Genomic DNA, 17885 nt, shown 5'->3' with positions numbered 1-17885 from the left:
CCCATGGAGCCTAGGTAGTCATTTGTCTGAGGGGGGGGGTCTCTGCAAACTGGAGGTCTGTGTTTGCAGCCTCTGCCCCCATCCCTGGGAGTTCACTGCCTTCTTCTTGGGCCCCACCCCCTCCCAGCACCAGTTCTGCACTTGGGGCTTTGCATCCTAGTGGGACCCCTGGGAGGCTGCCCCTGAGCCTTATATGCTTCCCCTAACAAGGCTCCTTGTCCTTCTCCATACTTGACGACCTAAGCAGGCGATGGGTGGAGAGAGTCTGCACTGTCCAGATGCCACATCTGGGGGAGGAGGCATGCCAGAAGATTCCAGCAGTTCAGGCAGGGGCTACTGGAGAGGTGTCCCATGAATGGGATGAGGCTGTGGCTGCAAACTGCAAGCCGGGTTGTATGCTTGTGAGCGGGAGCGTGTGTGTGTGTGTGTGTGTGTGTGTGTGTGTGTGTGTGTGTGTGTGCGCGCGCGCAAGCGTGCCCTGTGAGACTAAGTACACATGCAATTGTGTTGCTGTATGTAGCAGGGGATGTGGGGTAGTGGTCTGTGCCATCAGGATGTATGTATATATGCTTGTGGTCCAGCTGCCTTGGGTGGGTGGGGCACAAAAAAGCCACCAAGGCCTCTCCGGGGACCAGGACTCCACCCCCTGCCCACCAAACAGCCAGAGGTGGCACCTGGGTTTGTCCCTGACACCCAAACATCTGTCCTACCACATGGAGAAGGCAAACTGTCCTGCCAATAGCTGCAGTGTACCATACAGCTCCCTGAGGCCCCTGGAGGAAGAACCCAGCTCCAGATGTGCAAACACACCCGCCAAGAACTTAAGCTTTCCTAATCTGTCTCGGCCCAGGTCCCAGAAGTCAGGGTCACTTCCTGCCTGGAAGTAGGAGAGGGGACCGGCTCTCCCACATGCAGCCACGTCAAATCTGCCTGTCCCTCGAGTCCCCGGACAACTTTGGGATCTCCAGCCTATGCCACAAGGGCACCCTTGATGCAGAGATGATGCGACTCTCAGGCCAGGAGAAAGCACAAACTGCCAAGACCCACCCACTGCTTTCTAAGCAGGACCTGGGCCCTGGGCTCCCTGAGGCATGTCCTTTATGGGCACGGCATTAAAATGCCACACTTGATTACAACTGCCCTCTGCTGGCAATCTATTTATAACCACGGCTGCCTAGATGGGAGCTGGTCTGTCTACAAAGGGGCCTGACCACTCCCAGAAACCCTGGGGAGTGTGAGAGGGCACATCTGGAGCCATCCAGGGCCCTCCATATTGGTGTGAACCCTTTCTCCACAACAAACCTCCACTACTGACCCTGGCGCCCAAGGGTACCGAAAGTAAAGCTACTTGAGGGTGGCTTGCAGAACATTTACAATTGATGTAGGTCTGGTCCTAGGGACCCACCTTCCTATGGCCACAGCTTGCCCGCCCGGGGAGGCTAAAGAACAGTCCTGTCCCACACAACCCTGGGTGGCCTAGAAGACTGTGCCATTGTGTCACCTGAAGAGGGGCCAGGAGGTCAGCTCCACCCCTTTCTGACTGGAGAGGTCTTAAGGGCTCCCACAAAGAACAGGACATTTTCCTCTGCATAGGAGCAAGGAGGGGCATATGGTGGTGACAAGTCTGTGTCCCACTAGAAATGTTAACTGAAGGTAGGCTCCAGGAGGGGAGGAGGAGAGCCAGGAATAAGACTTCAAATCCTGGTTCTACCAATTCACTTGGTTGCTCAGAGCCTCAGAGGGGACAAGGCTGAGTCAGTTGGGGAGGGCCAGTCAACTCTGCTGCCCCGAGGACCTTGCAGTATTCCGGCAGTGCCAAAGGCACAGGGATAGTAGGTTGGAACCTTTGGCTGACCCAGCCCTGCCTTCTGCTACTTTTGATTCCTGACCCAGCAATCTGATTCCTAGAAACCGCTAGGTCTCAGGTGCACGAATCCTGTCCCTTGTCCGCAAGGATGCTAACTAACCCTCTGACGTGGCTTCCTCTCTGACACCCCATATTCCCTGTCCTCCATCTGCGTCCAATCTCCCCTTTCTCTGGCCCGAGAACCCCGCCCCTCAACTCCAGGCGGTTTAGAGGCGGCGGCCTGAGTGACCCAGACCCAAGGGGCCCCGGCGTGGGCGGGTCCTGTCGCACGCTCCAAGGGGCATCACTGCGGCTGCTGGGTCTACGTGGCTGCTGGGAGTGGGGGGCCAGTGCGACGCGGCCGGAAGGCGGGGCGCGGCCAGGGGGCGGCGCGGAGGCCCCGGCAGAGGCATGCGCCCTGGTCCGCCCCCCGCCCCCGGCCGCCCGAACGCAGCCAGCTGAGCGGCGGGAGCCGAGCGCGGCCGCGGCGGAGGCGGCACCCAGGGAGGGAGGGCGGCGGGGCCAAGCGCAGCGCAGCGCTCTGGGCATCGGCAGCCTCCACCGCCAGGATGCCCCGGCCCGAGGGCCGCTCCGCCGCCAGCCACCCCCGCGGTCCCTGGCGGCGGGCGCTCAGTGCCGGGGCGCGGGAACCGCAGCCGGAGCCAGAGGCGGGAGCAGCGAGCCGGAGCCACGGGCGCCTCAATGCCGGGTGAGCGCCGTCGCCCTGGCCCAGGGGCACCGAAGGGGAAATCCGGGAGGGAGGACTGGACGAGGAGGCGTTGAGAGCACCTGGTGGGATACCGGGTTCGTCGGATTGGCCGTGGGCAGCGTTTAGGGCCAGAACGCCTCACCACTAAAAACTTAGGGACCTTGGGGTAACTTCTCCGTGCCAGCCTCTCCCTAGGCTTTCTGCTCCCGGGCCTGACAGTGTAGTCCTGGGCGGCTCGCAGGAGTCAGAAGTGGCTACTTTGTAGGTCCCAAGCCACCGACCCCCCCTACTCCGTGCCCAGTGCAAACTGGGGGTGTGAGTTGAGACACAGTCCCACCCCCAAGCTGGATCCCCAGGCTGTTGTTTGGACGCGCCCTCGGAGCTGGCACTGGAAGACCTACAAAGACCAGGCCAGCAGGGGTGTGCCTTTTAGGGGCGGGTAAAGGAACGAACCGAGCCCTGGGAGACCTATAAGTGGTGTAAAGGGGTGTGCACTGAGCCCTGCACTACCGTCCAGCTGGGCTTTTGGAGACCCTTTGACACACCAGAGGCCAGCTAGGAGGTGAAATCACGAAGCGTAGGCTCCTGGGAGACCGGTGGGCGCAGCCCGAGCCCGGGGAATCCTTTCAAGTTCTGGGTTCTCTTTGTTGCGCAATACAGCCCTAGGGCTGCACGGCCTCATTGGCCCAGGGCCCTGACGTCAGGACTCAGCCCTACCCACAGACCCGGCGGAGGGAGGAGGATTCAAGGCCTGGGTGGGTCTGAAGATTGCTTTACCTGCTTGGTGACCTTCCGTGGGGAGGGAGTTGTGGGATTCCTGGCATGGAAGCATCCTCCTGGAAATGTTGGAGGTGCTTGGAATTCGAATCCGAAGGAGCTTGCTGACTAGCACAGCCGGTGGGACCCAGTGGGGTCTGGCCCCAGTGACTGCTGTTTCACGATCTGTGGGTGTCAACAGATCTGTGGGTGTCCCCACAGCCTCTCCACTCCAGAACATTCCTCCCCTCCCAGAATACAGCCTCCAGGATTGCTGGGCCCCAGCATGGCCTGCCCTGGCCAGCACTTTCCTCTTAACTGCCCTCAGCTTGGAAGCGACCTTGTTGCCAAAGTAGGATCTATCCTGCAGGGACAAGCCACTCAGACAGACCTGGCTTCTAGGGACAGTAAAGTACCTTGTCGGGAACATTTTAGAAGGGCTTGAGAGATCAAGGCTTTGGTGTTTGATGAGTGAAGTTTGAATCTTGGCTCGGGTACATAAAGATGTTGGCAGGTGATTTCAACTCTCTGTGCCTCTCTCTAATGGAGATGGTATCGGTAGCATCCAGTACAAGACAGTGGTGAGAAGGGCACCTCCCTCCCTTACCCATCAGCACCCCTCAGTCCTATACACCATGGAAACCTGGGAGAAGGTTCCTATACCTCGTGCAATCCGTTAGCCTAGGGAAGTGGTCTGCTCCCGGTGCATCTGGCTCCACTCTAAGCACATTGCCTGGCAGAGAGCATCAACGCTTTTCAAGAAAGGCTCTGTCATGCCTGATTTCTGGATTGGAAAACCAAGGTGCAGGGGTGGAGCTGGGGCTGGGTTCCGGCTTCCTGAGTCAAGTCCACAATATTCTTTCCCCATCACCTTAATAACCTCCAGTCTGCAGCTGAGAAGGCTGGCCAGGCCCAGGCGCTGTTGGTGACGGGTACCCTCTGATAGGGCCACACTGCCTCCCAGACTAGTTTCTGCAAGCAGCGCCTTAATAAATAAATGTTGGGGCAGACATTACCATGCCTACAGCAGACTTCCACCCGAGGATATTAAGACACTGTGCGCACAGAAGACCCTTCTCCCGCTCAAGGTCTGGGCAGGCCTGGAACAGGCACACAAAAGTAAGAAAAAAGTAAGCAGACCAAAGGGAGGCACATAGATGCCTGGAAGTTTAGGGCCAGCCTGGTCTACATAGTGAGCTACGTAGTACAACCAAGGCTACATAGGGTGGTGACTTTGCCTCAAAACATTTTCGATTTTTATAGAGAAGGAATTGTAGATAAGACTATCCGAGAATGTCTCTGTTGGCCGGCTCAGCTTGGTTTTCCCAGTATGAGAGAGAGCTGGGAATGTTGGCTGAGGCTGCTGCAGTTCCCCATCTGCCCCAGCTGGGGGCGCTGTGGGGGCGGGGGGGGGCTGGCTCTGACCTGTGGTAGGTCCTGAGTGGAGCAGCTAATAGGACTACAGGTGGCCTTCACTTAGCATGGGGCTCGGGAGTGCTGACAGACTGGAAGAGGGAATGGTAGGAGGGAATTGCCTCTCAGCCTGCTGGTAGAGTATGGTGTCTCCTCTCACCTTAAACCTCCTGCTCAGCATCCAGTGACCTTCATCCCATCTGAAGGCACCTGGCAGTTCCTCTGCAGCCAAGGCCTGGGCTCTGGGGTGTCTACAGGCCAACACTAGTCCATAGGACCGGCTGGGTGAGAGCCAGGCAGGCCCAAGTGCTGGCTGCTAACTCACAGCACCTACTGTGTGTGGGACCTAGCTCCCAACATGCTGCTGTCCCCGCACAGCACACACTATGTGATACCTGGGCCCTAGGCTTTAAAGATTGTGGTGTCTATCCACTTAGCTTTCCACAGAAGCAGCAAAGCTCTTCTGCAGGTCAAGGCCTTGCCGCTGCCCACAGCCAGTGCTGCAGCTCCGGTCAGTCGTAGTCTCTCTGTGAGAGACTCCCAGGGTGGGTGGTGAGTGGTGGCCAGCTCCTCTCTACCTCACAGGTCACTTGGAGGATCAGAGAAGGCAAAGGACAGTATGGGGGTGGGGCTGCTGGGATAAATGAAAGTCTAAGTGCCTGGAATGTCTTGGGGGAAGGGATTTTGGAACACAGGATGGTGAGAGAGCTGTGAGGAGAGGAGAGGACATACATGGGGCGAACCTGACCATCTGAGACACCCAAATCCCCAACACTCCAGAGACCAAGAGGATCAGGAGTTCAAGACCAGCCTTGGGCTGTCTCAAGTGACCAAGGCATGCTTGCAAACCCAACACTTAGAATTCAGGAGGGTCGCTGCAAGTTCAAATCCAGCCTATGTCTATGTAGCAAGTTCCATGGTAGCCAGGGTTGCAGAGTGAGACCCTGTCCCTTAAAGATCTAGAGTGAGGATGGAGAGATGGGTTGGTGATGTGAAACACTTTCTGCTCTCGCAGAGGACCCGGGTTCAGTTCCCAGTCCCCGCATGCTGACTCGCAGCCGACTGGAACTCCAGTTCCAGGAGACCTAAAATCCTCTCCTGTTCTAGAAACAGATGCGGTATACTGGCAGAACACTCATACATATAGTATAAAAGTAAATAAATCCAAAGACATTCAGTTTTGGCCCAGCCTAGCCTGGGACTGTAAGCGAACAGATGGCTTGTAAGAAAAGTTCAAATTCTGGGCTGGTGAGATGGCTCAGTGGGTAAGAGCACCCGACTGCTCTTCCGAAGGTCCAGAGTTCAAATCCCAGCAACCACATGGTGGCTCACAACCATCTGTAATGAGATCTGGCGCCCTCTTCTGGAGTGTCTGAAGACAGCTACAGTGTGCTTACATATAATAAATAAATCAAAAAAAAAAAAAAAAAAAAGAAAGTTCAGATTCTAGGCTGGAGAGATGGCTCAGCGGTTAAGAGCACCAACTACTTACTCTTCCAGAGTTCCTGAGTTTAATTCCCAGCAACCACATGGTGGCTCACATCACATGGTGGGATCTGCTGCCCTCTTCTGGTGTGTCTGAAGACACCTGCAGTGTACATGTCCATAAATAAATAAATAAACCTTAAAAAGAAAAAGAGAAGAGGCTTTAAAAAAAAAAGATTTATTTTACGTATATGAGTACACTGTAGCTGTATAGATGGTTGTGAGCCTTCATGTGGTTGTTGGGAATTGAATGTAGGACCTCTGCTCGCTCCGGTCGGCCCGCTTGCTCCAGTCAACTCTGTTCACTCAGTCCCTGCTTGCTCCGGCCCAAAGATTTATTTATTATTATACATAAGTGCACTGTAGCTGACTTCAGACACACCAGAAGAGGGCGTCAGATCTCATTACGGATGGTTGTGAACCACCATGTGGTTGCTGGGATTTGAATTCAGGACCTTTCAAAAGAGCAGTCAGTGCTCTTAACTGCTGAGCCATCTCGCCAGCCCAAGATGGAGGCTTTATGTGACCTTTTTAAAAAAAAAAAATCAGCACACACACATAAAATAAATCTTAAGGAGAATTCAAGAAAGGAATCGCGGGGCTGGTGAGATGGCTCAGTGGGTAAGAGCACCCGACTGCTCTTCCAAAGGTCCAGAGTTCAAATCCCAGCAACCACATGGTGGCTCACAACCATCTTGTAACGAGATCTGACTTCCTCTTCTGGAGTGTCTGAAGACAGCTACAGTGTACTTACATATAATAAATAAATAAATCTTTTTTTAAAAAAAAGGAATCACGTATTCCAAGCCTTGATCAGGAATGAGTACAAATGAGGGAATGTGCACTTAGTTGGCACCCCTGTGTACTACCCCTTAGGCCTCCAACCCAGTGAGCAATGAGATTCTGGAGACAACATCCTGTTGTAAGCCAGGGCCACACAGGTGGGGACTCTTCCCTTCTCCCATCCGGTGCCACTGTCGGAGTCCTCACCGAGTGCTCCTCGCCCCCTCCACAGCTGCTCGTGGTCCCTGGAGTCACCGGGCCCCCACATGTGAGGGCCGCAGCGTTACAGAGAGGCCTGGTTCTGAGGAGGATGCCCCGGCCGCTCACTAGCTCCAGTCTGCACCATGAGTGATGAGCGGAGGCTGCCCGGCAGTGCGGTAGGCTGGCTGGCATGCGGAGGTCTGTCGCTGCTAGCCAACGCCTGGGGCATCCTCAGTGTGGGCGCCAAGCAGAAGAAGTGGAAGCCACTGGAGTTCTTGCTTTGCACGCTGGCAGCCACCCACATGCTCAATGTGGCGGTACCCATCGCCACGTATGCTGTGGTGCAGCTGCGGAGGCAACGTCCTGACTACGAGTGGAACGAGGGCCTCTGTAAGGTCTTCGTGTCGACGTTCTACACCCTCACGCTGGCCACCTGCTTCTCTGTCACCTCCATCTCCTACCACCGCATGTGGATGGTCCGATGGCCAGTCAATTACCGGTGAGCGCAGGACAGCCTGATGTTCTGAAGGAGGGGCTGTGCTTGAGGCAAAGGCATGCCTGGTGTACCTGCCGATAGGATGGGTGATGGGGTTGAGGGCTGGCATAGTCTGGGGCTACTGGGGGGTGTGCATGTTGAGGTAGTTATGGTTGAATGTTAGTGTAGCTTGGTACACTAGTGCCTCGTGAGAGGGACAGGGACATGAATAGCTTTTGAGTGAGGTACGAGGCCCTGCCATGATGGCTGGGTGTAGGCTACGGTGTCAGTGGGGAGGGATGGTCTGGGCCCTCTGTGGTCCCATAGAAGCCTGTGAGTAACACCAGGATTCTCTACCCTGCCCTGCTCCCTGCCAGGCTGAGCAACGCCAAGAAGCAGGCGGTGCACACAGTTATGGGCATCTGGATGGTGTCCTTCATCCTGTCGGCCCTTCCTGCCGTTGGCTGGCACGACACGAGCGAGCGTTTCTACACCCACGGCTGCCGCTTCATTGTGGCCGAGATTGGCCTGGGCTTCGGTGTCTGCTTCTTGCTGCTGGTGGGAGGCAGCGTGGCCATGGGCGTGGTCTGCACAGCCATTGCCCTCTTCCAGACGCTGGCCACGCAGGTGGGGCACCGGGCTGACCGCCGCACCTTCACCGTGCCCACCATCGTGGTGGAAGACGCACAGGGCAAGCGTCGCTCCTCCATTGACGGCTCGGAGCCTGCCAGAACTTCGCTACAGATCACGGGCCTCGTGGCCACCATTGTGGTCATCTATGACTGCCTCATGGGTTTCCCTGTGCTGGTGGGTGAGATTTGATGGGTAGGGAGCCTCTCAGGGATGTGGCTTCTAGGACAGCCTGGGGACTGGGCATCAGGTGGCTGAAATGACAAACCTGACTTCTGAGCTGTCAGTTAGCACTCCCATTTTATGGATTTGGCAGACAGGGTTCAGAGAGGTTCAAAGTCAGGGTAGAAGGGTGAGATTTGAACCCTCGACAGCTAGGACCTTTTTGTCACACTGTAGGGGGTCTTTCCCTGGATGCAGTAGATAGGTAGGGAGCACTGAGTTGGCATAGGGCAGGCCCCTAACCTTCTGTGATACTGCGCTTTACCCTAAGGACCGGAGATGGTCAAATTAAAGACTCACTGGAAGAAGGCCTTGCTAGCCACAGTCCAGGGAGACTGCCTGGACTCTCCTGACCAGCCAGGACTAGGCTGAAGTCTACACTCAGTAGACAGCTCCTGCCCCAGGAGTTCTGGAGAGATGAGAGCCCAGGCCAGGGCCAGCCTGCTCACAGCCAGGGGGGTTACATCCCTGAGGTGACTGCAGGCCAGTCCTGAGAGGTGCTAGCTCAGTGGCAGCTTCAGAGTCACACTGCTCCCAGCAGGCCCCGCCCCATCCCACTATGACAGTGGGGCTGGATACCCCTAGTCCTTGTGCCAATGAAAACACTGGCTATTCTTGCAGAGGACCTGGGTTTGGTCCCCAGTATCCACATGGTGGCTCACAACCATCTGTAGGCATGCACACAGTGCACATACATACGTGCACACATACATACATGCACACACATGGGCAAAACACAAATGCTTAGAAACTATACAAAATCTGTCAGAAAAGAATTCTTACCTTCTTCCGTGTGGGGTGGTTTGAGCCCATTTCACAGATGAGGAAACAGAGCCCCAGAAAAACTCAGGCGCTTTCCAAGGATCACACAGACTGCAGAACAGACATGATCTGCCCATTTTTTTTTTTTGGTGTCATTAAACACTTTGCAAACAGATGGTGGGGACCCTGGTAAGAGCCCTAAAGGCCATCTGGTTAGACCCTTTGACTATTGGGTCGCCTCTAGGGTCTGAGCTTCTGGGTAGGATCAGAACTGTGGCCCAGGAAGACACAGGAGTAGACAGAAAAGCACAGGCTTGAGACCTGTTCCTCCTAGCATGTTCCTTTAGAAGCAGGTGGCAGGAACCCATGTCACATCGGCCCATGGGCACCCATGAGGCCGCAGCACTGAGGAGCAGTTTACACAGCTGACCTGTACGCAGGGTAGACACAAGCCTCTGCCTTCAGCCACTCAGCCAGCCCCTTCCTGTGGCCCGGAGCTTTCCACAGCCACCTTCTAGACCTTCTTTTCCTCTGGGCAGTGGGTTATGTGCTCTGCCACATAGATGGGGCAACCGTAGCTGGGAGGGATGTTGTGGGAGTCCGGGTACTAACCCTGTGGGAGTCGGCCTAACCCTGTGCCCACAGGTGGTGAGCTTCAGTAGCCTGCGGGCAGATGCTTCAGCACCCTGGATGGCGCTCTGCGTCCTGTGGTGCTCCGTGACCCAGGCCCTGCTTCTGCCTCTGTTCCTCTGGACTTGCGATCGTTACCGGGCGGATCTCAAGGCAGTCTGGGAGAAGTGTGTGGCCCTTATGGCCAACGACGAAGATTCTGACAATGGTAAGGATGGCCTCAGGGTGCCCCCCACCCCGAGGAGGACTGCGCCTGGGTGAGATCACTGGGGGTGGGGTCAGCTGAACAATAGCGATTTGGTATGCCCTCACCTCATGGCACTTAGGTGACCCTGTTCTCCACCGCTAGACATTCCTGTGGCAACACAAGTCGGCACCAGGAACGGTCAGCCTTTGTGGGTATTTAGTCCCATGCAGTTCCCACTCTAAATCTCAGACGAGCAAATTAGCTTAATATGGAAGCCTCCGGATTCAAAGCTAAAGTGTGCCATAGCTGGAATTTGAACTTGGAACCCTTTCCTGCCCTTTTCCAAAAACTAGTCCATTCCTTGTGAGAATTCCCTAAAGCCTTCCCCGATGCCTTCCACAACCCTATGCTTCTTTCTGTCCTATCCTGCAGAGACCAGTCTAGAGGGCAGCATCTCCCCCGACATGGTATTGGAGCGCTCCCTTGACTATAGCTATGGAGGTGACTTCGTGGCTCTGGACAGGATGGCTAAGTATGAACTCTCTGCCCTGGAAGGAGGCTTACCACAGCTCTACCCTCTGCGGCCACTGCAGGAGGATCGGATGCAGTATCTGCAGGTAGGTTGAGGCAGAGCAGAGGAACCTCATATGTCTGTGGTGCCTCCCCTCTCCCCTCTTCCCCTTTTCTCCTCACCCCCCCTCTCCTCTCTTTCCCTCTCTTCTCTCTCTCACAACCTATGCGGGTGGGTCATGTTCCCCGTGCTGTGGAAAAGGGGTCCATTGGTGTCTTGTGCTGTAAACCTTTCCATGAGCCTTTGCTCCAACCGACCCAAGCTTCAGTCAACACCCAGCTTCAGAGAGGTTGTCACCTGCCCCAAATCTCACTTCTCCAAAGCAGAGGGCCCTTGTCCCTGACCCACACACTGCTCTGCAGGGCGCGGGGAGGCCTCGGTGCGGGTTTCCAGGAGGGCAGCCCTGTTTCAGCCCGGCCGGGTGCTCGCAGGTCCCGCCCACCCGGCGGTTCTCCCACGATGATGCTGACGTGTGGGCAGCCGTCCCGCTGCCCACCTTCCTGCCACGTTGGAGCTCGGGCGAGGACTTGGCAGCCCTGGCACACTTAATGCTGCCCGCGGGCTCCGACCGGCGGCGCGGGAGCTTGCTGGCCTTCGCCGAGGATGCGCCCCCGTTCCGCCCGCGCCGTCGCTCTGCCGAGAGCCTGTTGTCCCTGCAGCCCTCGTCCCTAGACGGCGGCCCGCGTCGCGCGCACGACTCGCCTCCCGGCAGCCCGCGTCGCCGCCCCGGGCCTGGCGCCCGCTCCGCCTCGGTCTCGCTACTGCCGGACGCCTTCGCGCTGACCGCCTTCGAGCGCGAGCCGCAGGCTCTGCGTCGCATGCCCGCCCCGGCACGGCCCTTCCCCGCTGCCCCCGACAGCGCGGAGCCTGCTGAGGTGCCCACGCCCCCTGGTGGCCGTGCGCAACGCAGCCAGGGACGCCGGGCCGCGCGCACGCACGTGGGGCCCCTGCAGAGCAGCCTGAGCGCATCTTGGGGCGAGCCAGGCGGTTTGCACGCGGCGGGCTGCGGCAGCATTAGCAGCTTTCTGAGCTCGCCCTCCGAGTCCTCCGGCTACGTCACGCTGCACTCGGACTCGCTGGGCTCTGCGTCCTAGGGCTCCCAGAGACGCCAAGCAGAGCGTGGCGCCATGAAGAGGCACAGCGCCAAAGATGCTGCCACAGGTGTTGGGCGACAATAAGCGTCACCTAAGCTAGGGGTGAATGGATGGTGGACTCTGCGCTTCTCTTACAGTTCTTTCCTTCTGGTGTCGCCTGGAGGGACGACTGGCCACCCTGGATGGCTGCCCAGGACATGGACTTGCTCCTGGGCACGGCATCTCCCAGGAAGGGGCAGGCTGTGCCTGTGTAGCGAGTGGCATCTGCACTTTTTTTTACAGCTCTGAGGCTAGACCAGGGCGTAGGGAACCCTGAGACCCGACCACCATGAGAAAGGACGTTCTTAGAGAAGCTTAAGCCGGAAGTCACGACTGCATCCAACTTCCTGCACTGCCGCTGCTGCCTCACCTCAAGGTGTAGCATGTAGAACGACCCCAAGCACAAGGGTCTTTAGAGCCCAAACAAGTTCTATTGAGCAGGCGTCCCATGTGGCCTGCCTCAGTTTCCCTATCTCTAAGAGTGGATGACCATGATACATCTCTCAGGGCTGTTTGAAGAACTCCCCCGGTCTGTGTGCCCTCGCACTTGAATGGACCAGGTGTGAGAGGTAGTGAGGGCCCTTTGTTAGGGTCAGCCTTCATGAAGCATGTGGGCCCCAATTGAGGCCCCTCAGTCTTAATGACCTTTGCCCTCTTGGAGACTCGCCCCACTTTAGCTAAAGCACAACACCATGGGTATATAACAGCCACCTCGACCCCTGTTAGTGTCCCCATGCTCAAAATTCCACCATATTGCCTGTCTCCCACTATGTCGGCCGCTTCCGTGGTCCTGCTGTGAAGGCTGCGGGTGCCTAGCACAGAGAACCAAAGCTCTTGGAAGTGGACTTTCGTGTCTCGGTGCCCATCTCCAGTTTTGCCTCCCACAGGCAAAGTCCTTGGAAAGGGTGTCCTGTACCCCACTTCCCCTGCAAGAAGGGCTTTGTTCTCTCCTGGGTCTGGGCTGTGTCTCTCCTGTGCCAGGGACATGGGTATTCCCAGGAGAGTCTAGGAGCTGGGAGCAGAGGGGTAGAGCTGTCACCAGACAGCGGACCCTCTGTGTTGGGACCTGGAGATAGTCTTAAGGCCAGCACAGAGCCAGCCTGTGTCTCCTTGCTCTTGAGACAGGGTGGCCAGGCCTGTCTCCTCTCCTTCTGCAGACAGATTTCCAACCATAGCTGGGGATGAGGGTGAAGGGCTGGCCTACCCTAGGCCTCGGAGGTCTCTGTTATCCCTGGTTAAGTGAAAGATCAGCCACCACAGAAGAGTAGAGCAGGGGACTGTGGTCCATGATTGGATTTGGGAGAAGCTGCCTCTGGCCATTTGCTGCTGTGCCTTCAGGGACTGACATGTCATACAGGGGCAGAGGCCACCAGCTAGCCACTGTCTCTCTCACAGGTCTCAAATGACCAATTTACCACTTGGGTTTCACTCTGTATTTTGTATTCAATGGCAATACTTGTAATAGGGACATAGTCCCCCTCAGTCACTCCTGATTTTTACAAAACTTTAAGGGCAAACCCTAAACTGAGGGCCGTAGGCACCTAGGGCTCTTTCCCACACTAAGTCCAGCCTCCCTGTTTGCTGACAGCTCTAAGGACCTTGGCCCTGGTGGGAGAGCTATCTCTATACCACCACCCAGCCCAGAGGCAGGGATTCGTTTGTTTGTTTGTTTGTTTGTTTTGGGGGGAGGAATTAAAAAAAAACCAAAACAGCGTTTCTTTTCTGTACAGGACCCAATAAAAAAATTCCTCATGGTTTGCACACAGCCTTCTGAGGCTGGTTTCATGGAAACCGGTTTTCGTAGGGCCAAACACCTGCTCCCCAAGTCTCTCTACATCTAGAGCCTGAAGCCTAGGCCAGTACGTTCCCTTGGACTTGCCATGTCTCCAAGCAGATGGTGCAGTCCCACCTGGCCATCGAGACAGACCTGAGTCCACAACTGTAGGAAGCAGGGTGTGGGCCCCAAAGCCCATGGTCCTCTGTCACAGGTGGCACCTGTGAAAAGGGCTAGGATTTGACCCCCTCTGTGAACTTGATTCAGGAATAGGACTGGGTGTGTGCCCTCTGAGATCTTTGGCCTTCCCACACATACTGATGCCCCCTGAAATTCACCAGCGCTGGCGGCGGCTCTGTCTGGTCCTCGCTGAGAGGCCGCCACCTGGCGGTAGCAGAGAAAAAAATCTTGGCGTTTTTCCCACCCGGGTAGCTGACCAGAGGCCACTTTGAGAGGGCCATAGCTGGAACTTCTGCACTCACCCTTGATCCAAAGAGCCTGCGTGTGGGATGGCGTGGGTTAAGGTGGGATAGCCAAGTTGTAAAGAATCCTGAGAAGACCGGCAAGTTTACCCACAGGGCAAGAGTCGCCCCAAACTTGAAATTACCCCGTAGTCAGTTGATATTTGTGGTGCACTCAGGTCTCTGTATTCACACCCAATCTTTATTCATAATTGTATATTGGTAATAAGAGATTCTGGGATTTTGCACTGGACCCCAGACTGGTCCACAACAGGAGCCCTCTCCCCAACACAATAGACGCGCATGGTAACTAACAGGCTCTTAGTTCGAGTCTAGCGAGTCTAGGGCTCAGAAGGCACTAAAGTGGTCTTTGCAGAACACAAAATGCTCAGGTCTCAGCAGTGCTCAGCAGGGATGGGTGGGACCCAGGACTTTAGATTGTGGCTAGGCGGGTCGTCGGGCACGCAAGTACCTTAGGGGCGGATCCAATGTTCCACGCCAGCACGCCGCAGCCCTAAGTATTTGCGTAGTTGAGGGCCTGAGAGAGCGCGCCAGCAGTGTGGAATCTGTGTCGAGGGGGTGATGGGTTGCGATGGTAGTGAGAAGGTCTTGGGTGGTGATAGGATGGGAGCCCCTTGCTGAGGGGGCGGGGTCCGGCGCGCTTTGTGCCGGTGGGAACGGAGCGCCCGAGGCCCATTGAATGGGCCAGGGCGGGGCAGCGATTCTCCTCGCTGCGAGGGGTCCGCTCTGTGCCGCTAGCAACCGCGACCTTCTCACCGTGACGCAGCCGTGGAGAGGGGGCAAGGGGCGGGTTGCCAGCCCCGGGTCCCTGGGAAAGGGGTACAGCTCACCCGTCCCCTCCCATCTTCTCTAGAAGCGGGAGGTGGAGAGCTGGTCTGGATGGAGTGGGTGGGGCTGGAGTGGATGAGTTCACCTAGCAGTGCAGACCCAAATTGCCAATGGTTCCGTGGATTTCCTGCAGCCCCCCTCCCAGGCCACCGATTGATAGAGTTCCTGCAGTCACCATGGGTCCCCCAAAATAGTTTCCCCAGACTAGATGGCGGGGTGATGGGGACGTAGGGAGAGAGCTTGAGTCTAAATCCTTGCCTAGGTTTCACCACGGTCGCCACACGCGAAACCCGGGTCTCGGACTCTCGGCCTGGCAGTTTGATGCAGGTTGTGGTGCCAGAACATCGGTGGAAGACTCAAGGAGACTTCCAGGGAGAGGGAGCGGGGACTGCGAGCCACCTGCAGCGCGACTAGGGGCCCAGATGGCCGGGAGGCAAGGGTTGAGAACAGAGGTCGCCTGTGGGTTGGCGCTGTCCGTGGTGCTGCCTGCCCTGCGCTGGAGCAGCAAGGGGCAGCTCAGGCCGCTGTCGCCCTCTCCGGGCCGAAGCCTCTGGCTCACGCCACGCAAGCCGCCTTGGAAGCCGGACGGGTAGTCCACCCCACTGGGTACTGGCCAGTGTCCTGGAGGAAGGAAGGGAGGCGAGAAGGGAGTGGAAGGGAAGAGGTGTGGAGGAAAGAAAAGGGAGAGAAGCATAAAGACAAGAAATAAGATGCTCTCCTCAGTGGGGCAGACCCACTCACACTGCGCTGCAAACCCATGGCCAGACAGGCCTTAGCTTCCCTTCCGCACTTCCGCCTCAGCTAGGTGATGGACCCTCCTAACCTAGCTGTCCACCACAGCTCTCCTCTCTACCCATCCCCCACCCCACCCCAGGCTATCACTTTGTAGTGCAGGCAGACTGATTGCCAGCTCTCCCCTCCTGCCTCAGCAATCTCCCCCCCCCCCCCCGTGGCCAGCTGTCACATGCCCCTCCCAGTGTCACACTGTGGATCGTCACTACCTTGCAGTGAGTTCTGGAGGCTTCTCATGTACTTAACACTCAGCTCCAGGATATCGGCCTTCTCCAGCTTTCGTTTCCGTATCTGCGGAGCCGTAGAAAGATGCTCTTACTGGGCATCTCGGGAGGGAATGGACTGAAGACTCCCCTCCTCTCCTGCCTTACCTGATGTGAGTAGTGTCTCTCCAGAAGAGACCTCAGCTGCTCCAGTGACACGTTGATGCGTGCACGGCGCTTCTTCTCCATCAGAGGCTTGGAGATCTGTGTGCCAGACAGTCGTTTTTAGAGGGAAGGCCACAGCTTTCCAGTCCTCCACTCCCTCCAACCCAGGGGTTCCCACTTCCAGGGGCTCTCACCCCCATACCCTTCAGGACCCCAGACCTTTCGGAAGCTGCTGGCTGGGCCACTGAGGCTGCCCCTCGATGTGGGCTCGGTGCCCATGCTGTGATGTTCACACAGGCAGTGGGCTGCATTGCCTTTATAGGGTACCTCGTTTACATGTCAATGGACCTCTAGGAACTAGAAAAACTCAGAGGGGGGAAGGGACAGAAAGGGGCCCCTTCCGATAGCCCAGGCTGCCTCTGGCTTTCTGGCTTCCCTCCCCTGCCCGCCTTGACTCACTACTACTGCTCCAGTCTCTTCCCAAGCCCATCCTCTGCAGGCATTATTGGGCCAGCCACACTGTAGGTTCTGGACCCCACCACTATGTCTGCTTGCCAAGTCCTGACTGCTTCTTAGCCAGCATTCTTCTGGTGGTCCTCCGCTATGACAGGGAGCTTGAGAGCAGGGGGCTGTCCTAAATGATGATGGTGGAGCTCTGGGTGTCCTGAGGCCTGATAAAGATGCTGAGGCAGGGCTGGTGAGATGGCTCAGTGGGTAAGAGCACCCGACTGCTCTTCCAAAGGTCCGAAGTTCAAATCCCAGCAACCACATGGTGGCTCACAACCACCCGTAATGAGATCTGATGCCCTCTTCTGGTGCGTCTGAAAACAGCTACAGTGTACTTACATATAATAAATAAATAAAATAAATCTTAAAAAAAAAAAAAAAAAAAAGATGCTGAGGCAAGGATGCTGGCCAGTGATGCTTTTCTGCTCCCTTCACGCTCTGGCCACGCTGAGATGCTGAATTAGTCGCCCTAATGTCAGGACAATGTAGCAATTTTCTGCCTGTGGTTGCTCAAAGCCAGTCGCAAGCAGGGCCTGTGGGGGCCATGCAGTAACATGTGTCCCATTAAAGCGTGCAGCCCGCCCGCAGGGTCACAACAGGCCTCCTCCTTCTAAGGACCCCGCACGACTAGGCTGTTGAATGATAGGATCCAATATAGAGACTTGTAGCTGGGAGGCAGACCACCCCACCCCCGTCCCTGGGGATCCAGGTATCTGGTGAAGGACCAGACTCTTGTGAGAAAGCATCTGAGCCACGTGCAGTGGTACTCATCTTTACTTCCGGAACTCAGAGGCAGGCAAGTCTCCGAGTTCAAGGCCAGCCTGGTTTTAGAACAAATTCCAGAACAGCCAGGAGAAATCCTGTCTGGGGATGTGGTGGGGAGCAGACAGAGAGACAGAGACAGAGACAGAGTAACAGAGACAGTGCCCACAACTGGGGTTCAGATCCTGTGGGCCTGCTGCTAAATTCAATGAGTGGGAGTGGGGACCGCTGATGCTCTGAGAGTCCAGACTACACTGTAGGTTTCTGTACACCTTTCCATTGTCCACGTTGTGGGGACAGAGGAAGTCCAGCAAAGGAGTCTCTGGGAACATCTGCTTTAGGGCAGGCTGGGCCTTCAGCAGGGCTGCAGTCAGTCCCCCACACTCCAACTGGACCAGGGAAGTTTAACTCTCGACTGTGACTAACAAGAAAGCTGACCTTCGGTCGGGCGGTGGTGGCGCACGCCTTTAATCCCAGCACTTGGGAGGCAGAGGCAGGTGGATTTCTGAGTTCGAGGCCAGCCTGGTCTACAAAGTGAGTTCCAGGACAGCCAGGGCTATACAGAGAAA

General features: G+C 56.5%; 2 protein-coding genes across 3 annotated transcripts; one reads left to right on the top strand and one right to left on the bottom strand.

The window, feature by feature from the left end:
- Positions 1-2297: 2297 nt before the first annotated feature.
- On the top strand, positions 2298-13586 carry Gpr153 (G protein-coupled receptor 153). Of its 2 annotated transcripts, none has more exons than XM_021160182.3 (6): positions 2298-2555; positions 7225-7692; positions 8046-8475; positions 9928-10120; positions 10532-10716; positions 11102-13586. In XM_021160182.3, the coding sequence occupies exons 2-6, from the start codon at positions 7337-7339 to the stop codon at positions 11762-11764; spliced, it is 1827 nt and encodes a 608-aa protein (XP_021015841.1). In that variant the 5' UTR covers positions 2298-2555; positions 7225-7336; the 3' UTR covers positions 11765-13586. The 2 variants fall into 2 exon arrangements, with proteins under 2 accessions (XP_021015841.1, XP_021015838.1); XM_021160179.3 differs by having other exon boundaries at positions 2299-2555; positions 11033-13586.
- Positions 13587-14850: 1264 nt separating this feature from the next.
- On the bottom strand, positions 14851-16146 carry Hes3 (hes family bHLH transcription factor 3). Its single transcript, XM_029475716.1, has 3 exons — positions 16051-16146; positions 15889-15970; positions 14851-15508 (listed from the first exon to the last, which is right to left on the bottom strand). The coding sequence occupies exons 1-3, from the start codon at positions 16129-16131 to the stop codon at positions 15153-15155; spliced, it is 519 nt and encodes a 172-aa protein (XP_029331576.1). The 5' UTR covers positions 16132-16146; the 3' UTR covers positions 14851-15152.
- Between the last annotated feature and the right edge of the window lie 1739 nt (positions 16147-17885).

The sequence above is a fragment of the Mus caroli genome, unplaced genomic scaffold, assembly GCF_978045245.1.
Source record: "Mus caroli unplaced genomic scaffold, Mus_caroli_1 scaffold_6, whole genome shotgun sequence".
NCBI lineage: Eukaryota > Metazoa > Chordata > Mammalia > Rodentia > Muridae > Mus > Mus caroli.
The sequence above is the reverse complement of the archived record's forward strand: the minus strand, read 5'-3'. Positions and strand labels throughout refer to the sequence as shown.

Bases quoted from the DNA above. Each gene is read 5' to 3' on its own strand.
- Hes3 (XM_029475716.1), bottom strand. From the start codon at position 16,131: ATGGAGAAGAAGCGCCGTGCACGCATCAACGTGTCACTGGAGCAGCTG. The intron at 15,971-16,050 runs GTAAGGCAGGAG...ACGGCTCCGCAG, and splicing joins AGAGACACTACTCACATCAG to ATACGGAAACGAAAGCTGGA. The intron at 15,509-15,888 runs GTAGTGACGATC...TCCTTCCTCCAG, and splicing joins CCTCCAGAACTCACTGCAAG to GACACTGGCCAGTACCCAGT.
- Gpr153 (XM_021160179.3), top strand. From the start codon at position 7,337: ATGAGTGATGAGCGGAGGCTGCCCGGCAGTGCGGTAGGCTGGCTGGCA. The intron at 10,121-10,531 runs GTAAGGATGGCC...CCTATCCTGCAG, and splicing joins CGACGAAGATTCTGACAATG to AGACCAGTCTAGAGGGCAGC. The intron at 10,717-11,032 runs GTAGGTTGAGGC...ACTGCTCTGCAG, and splicing joins ATCGGATGCAGTATCTGCAG to GGCGCGGGGAGGCCTCGGTG.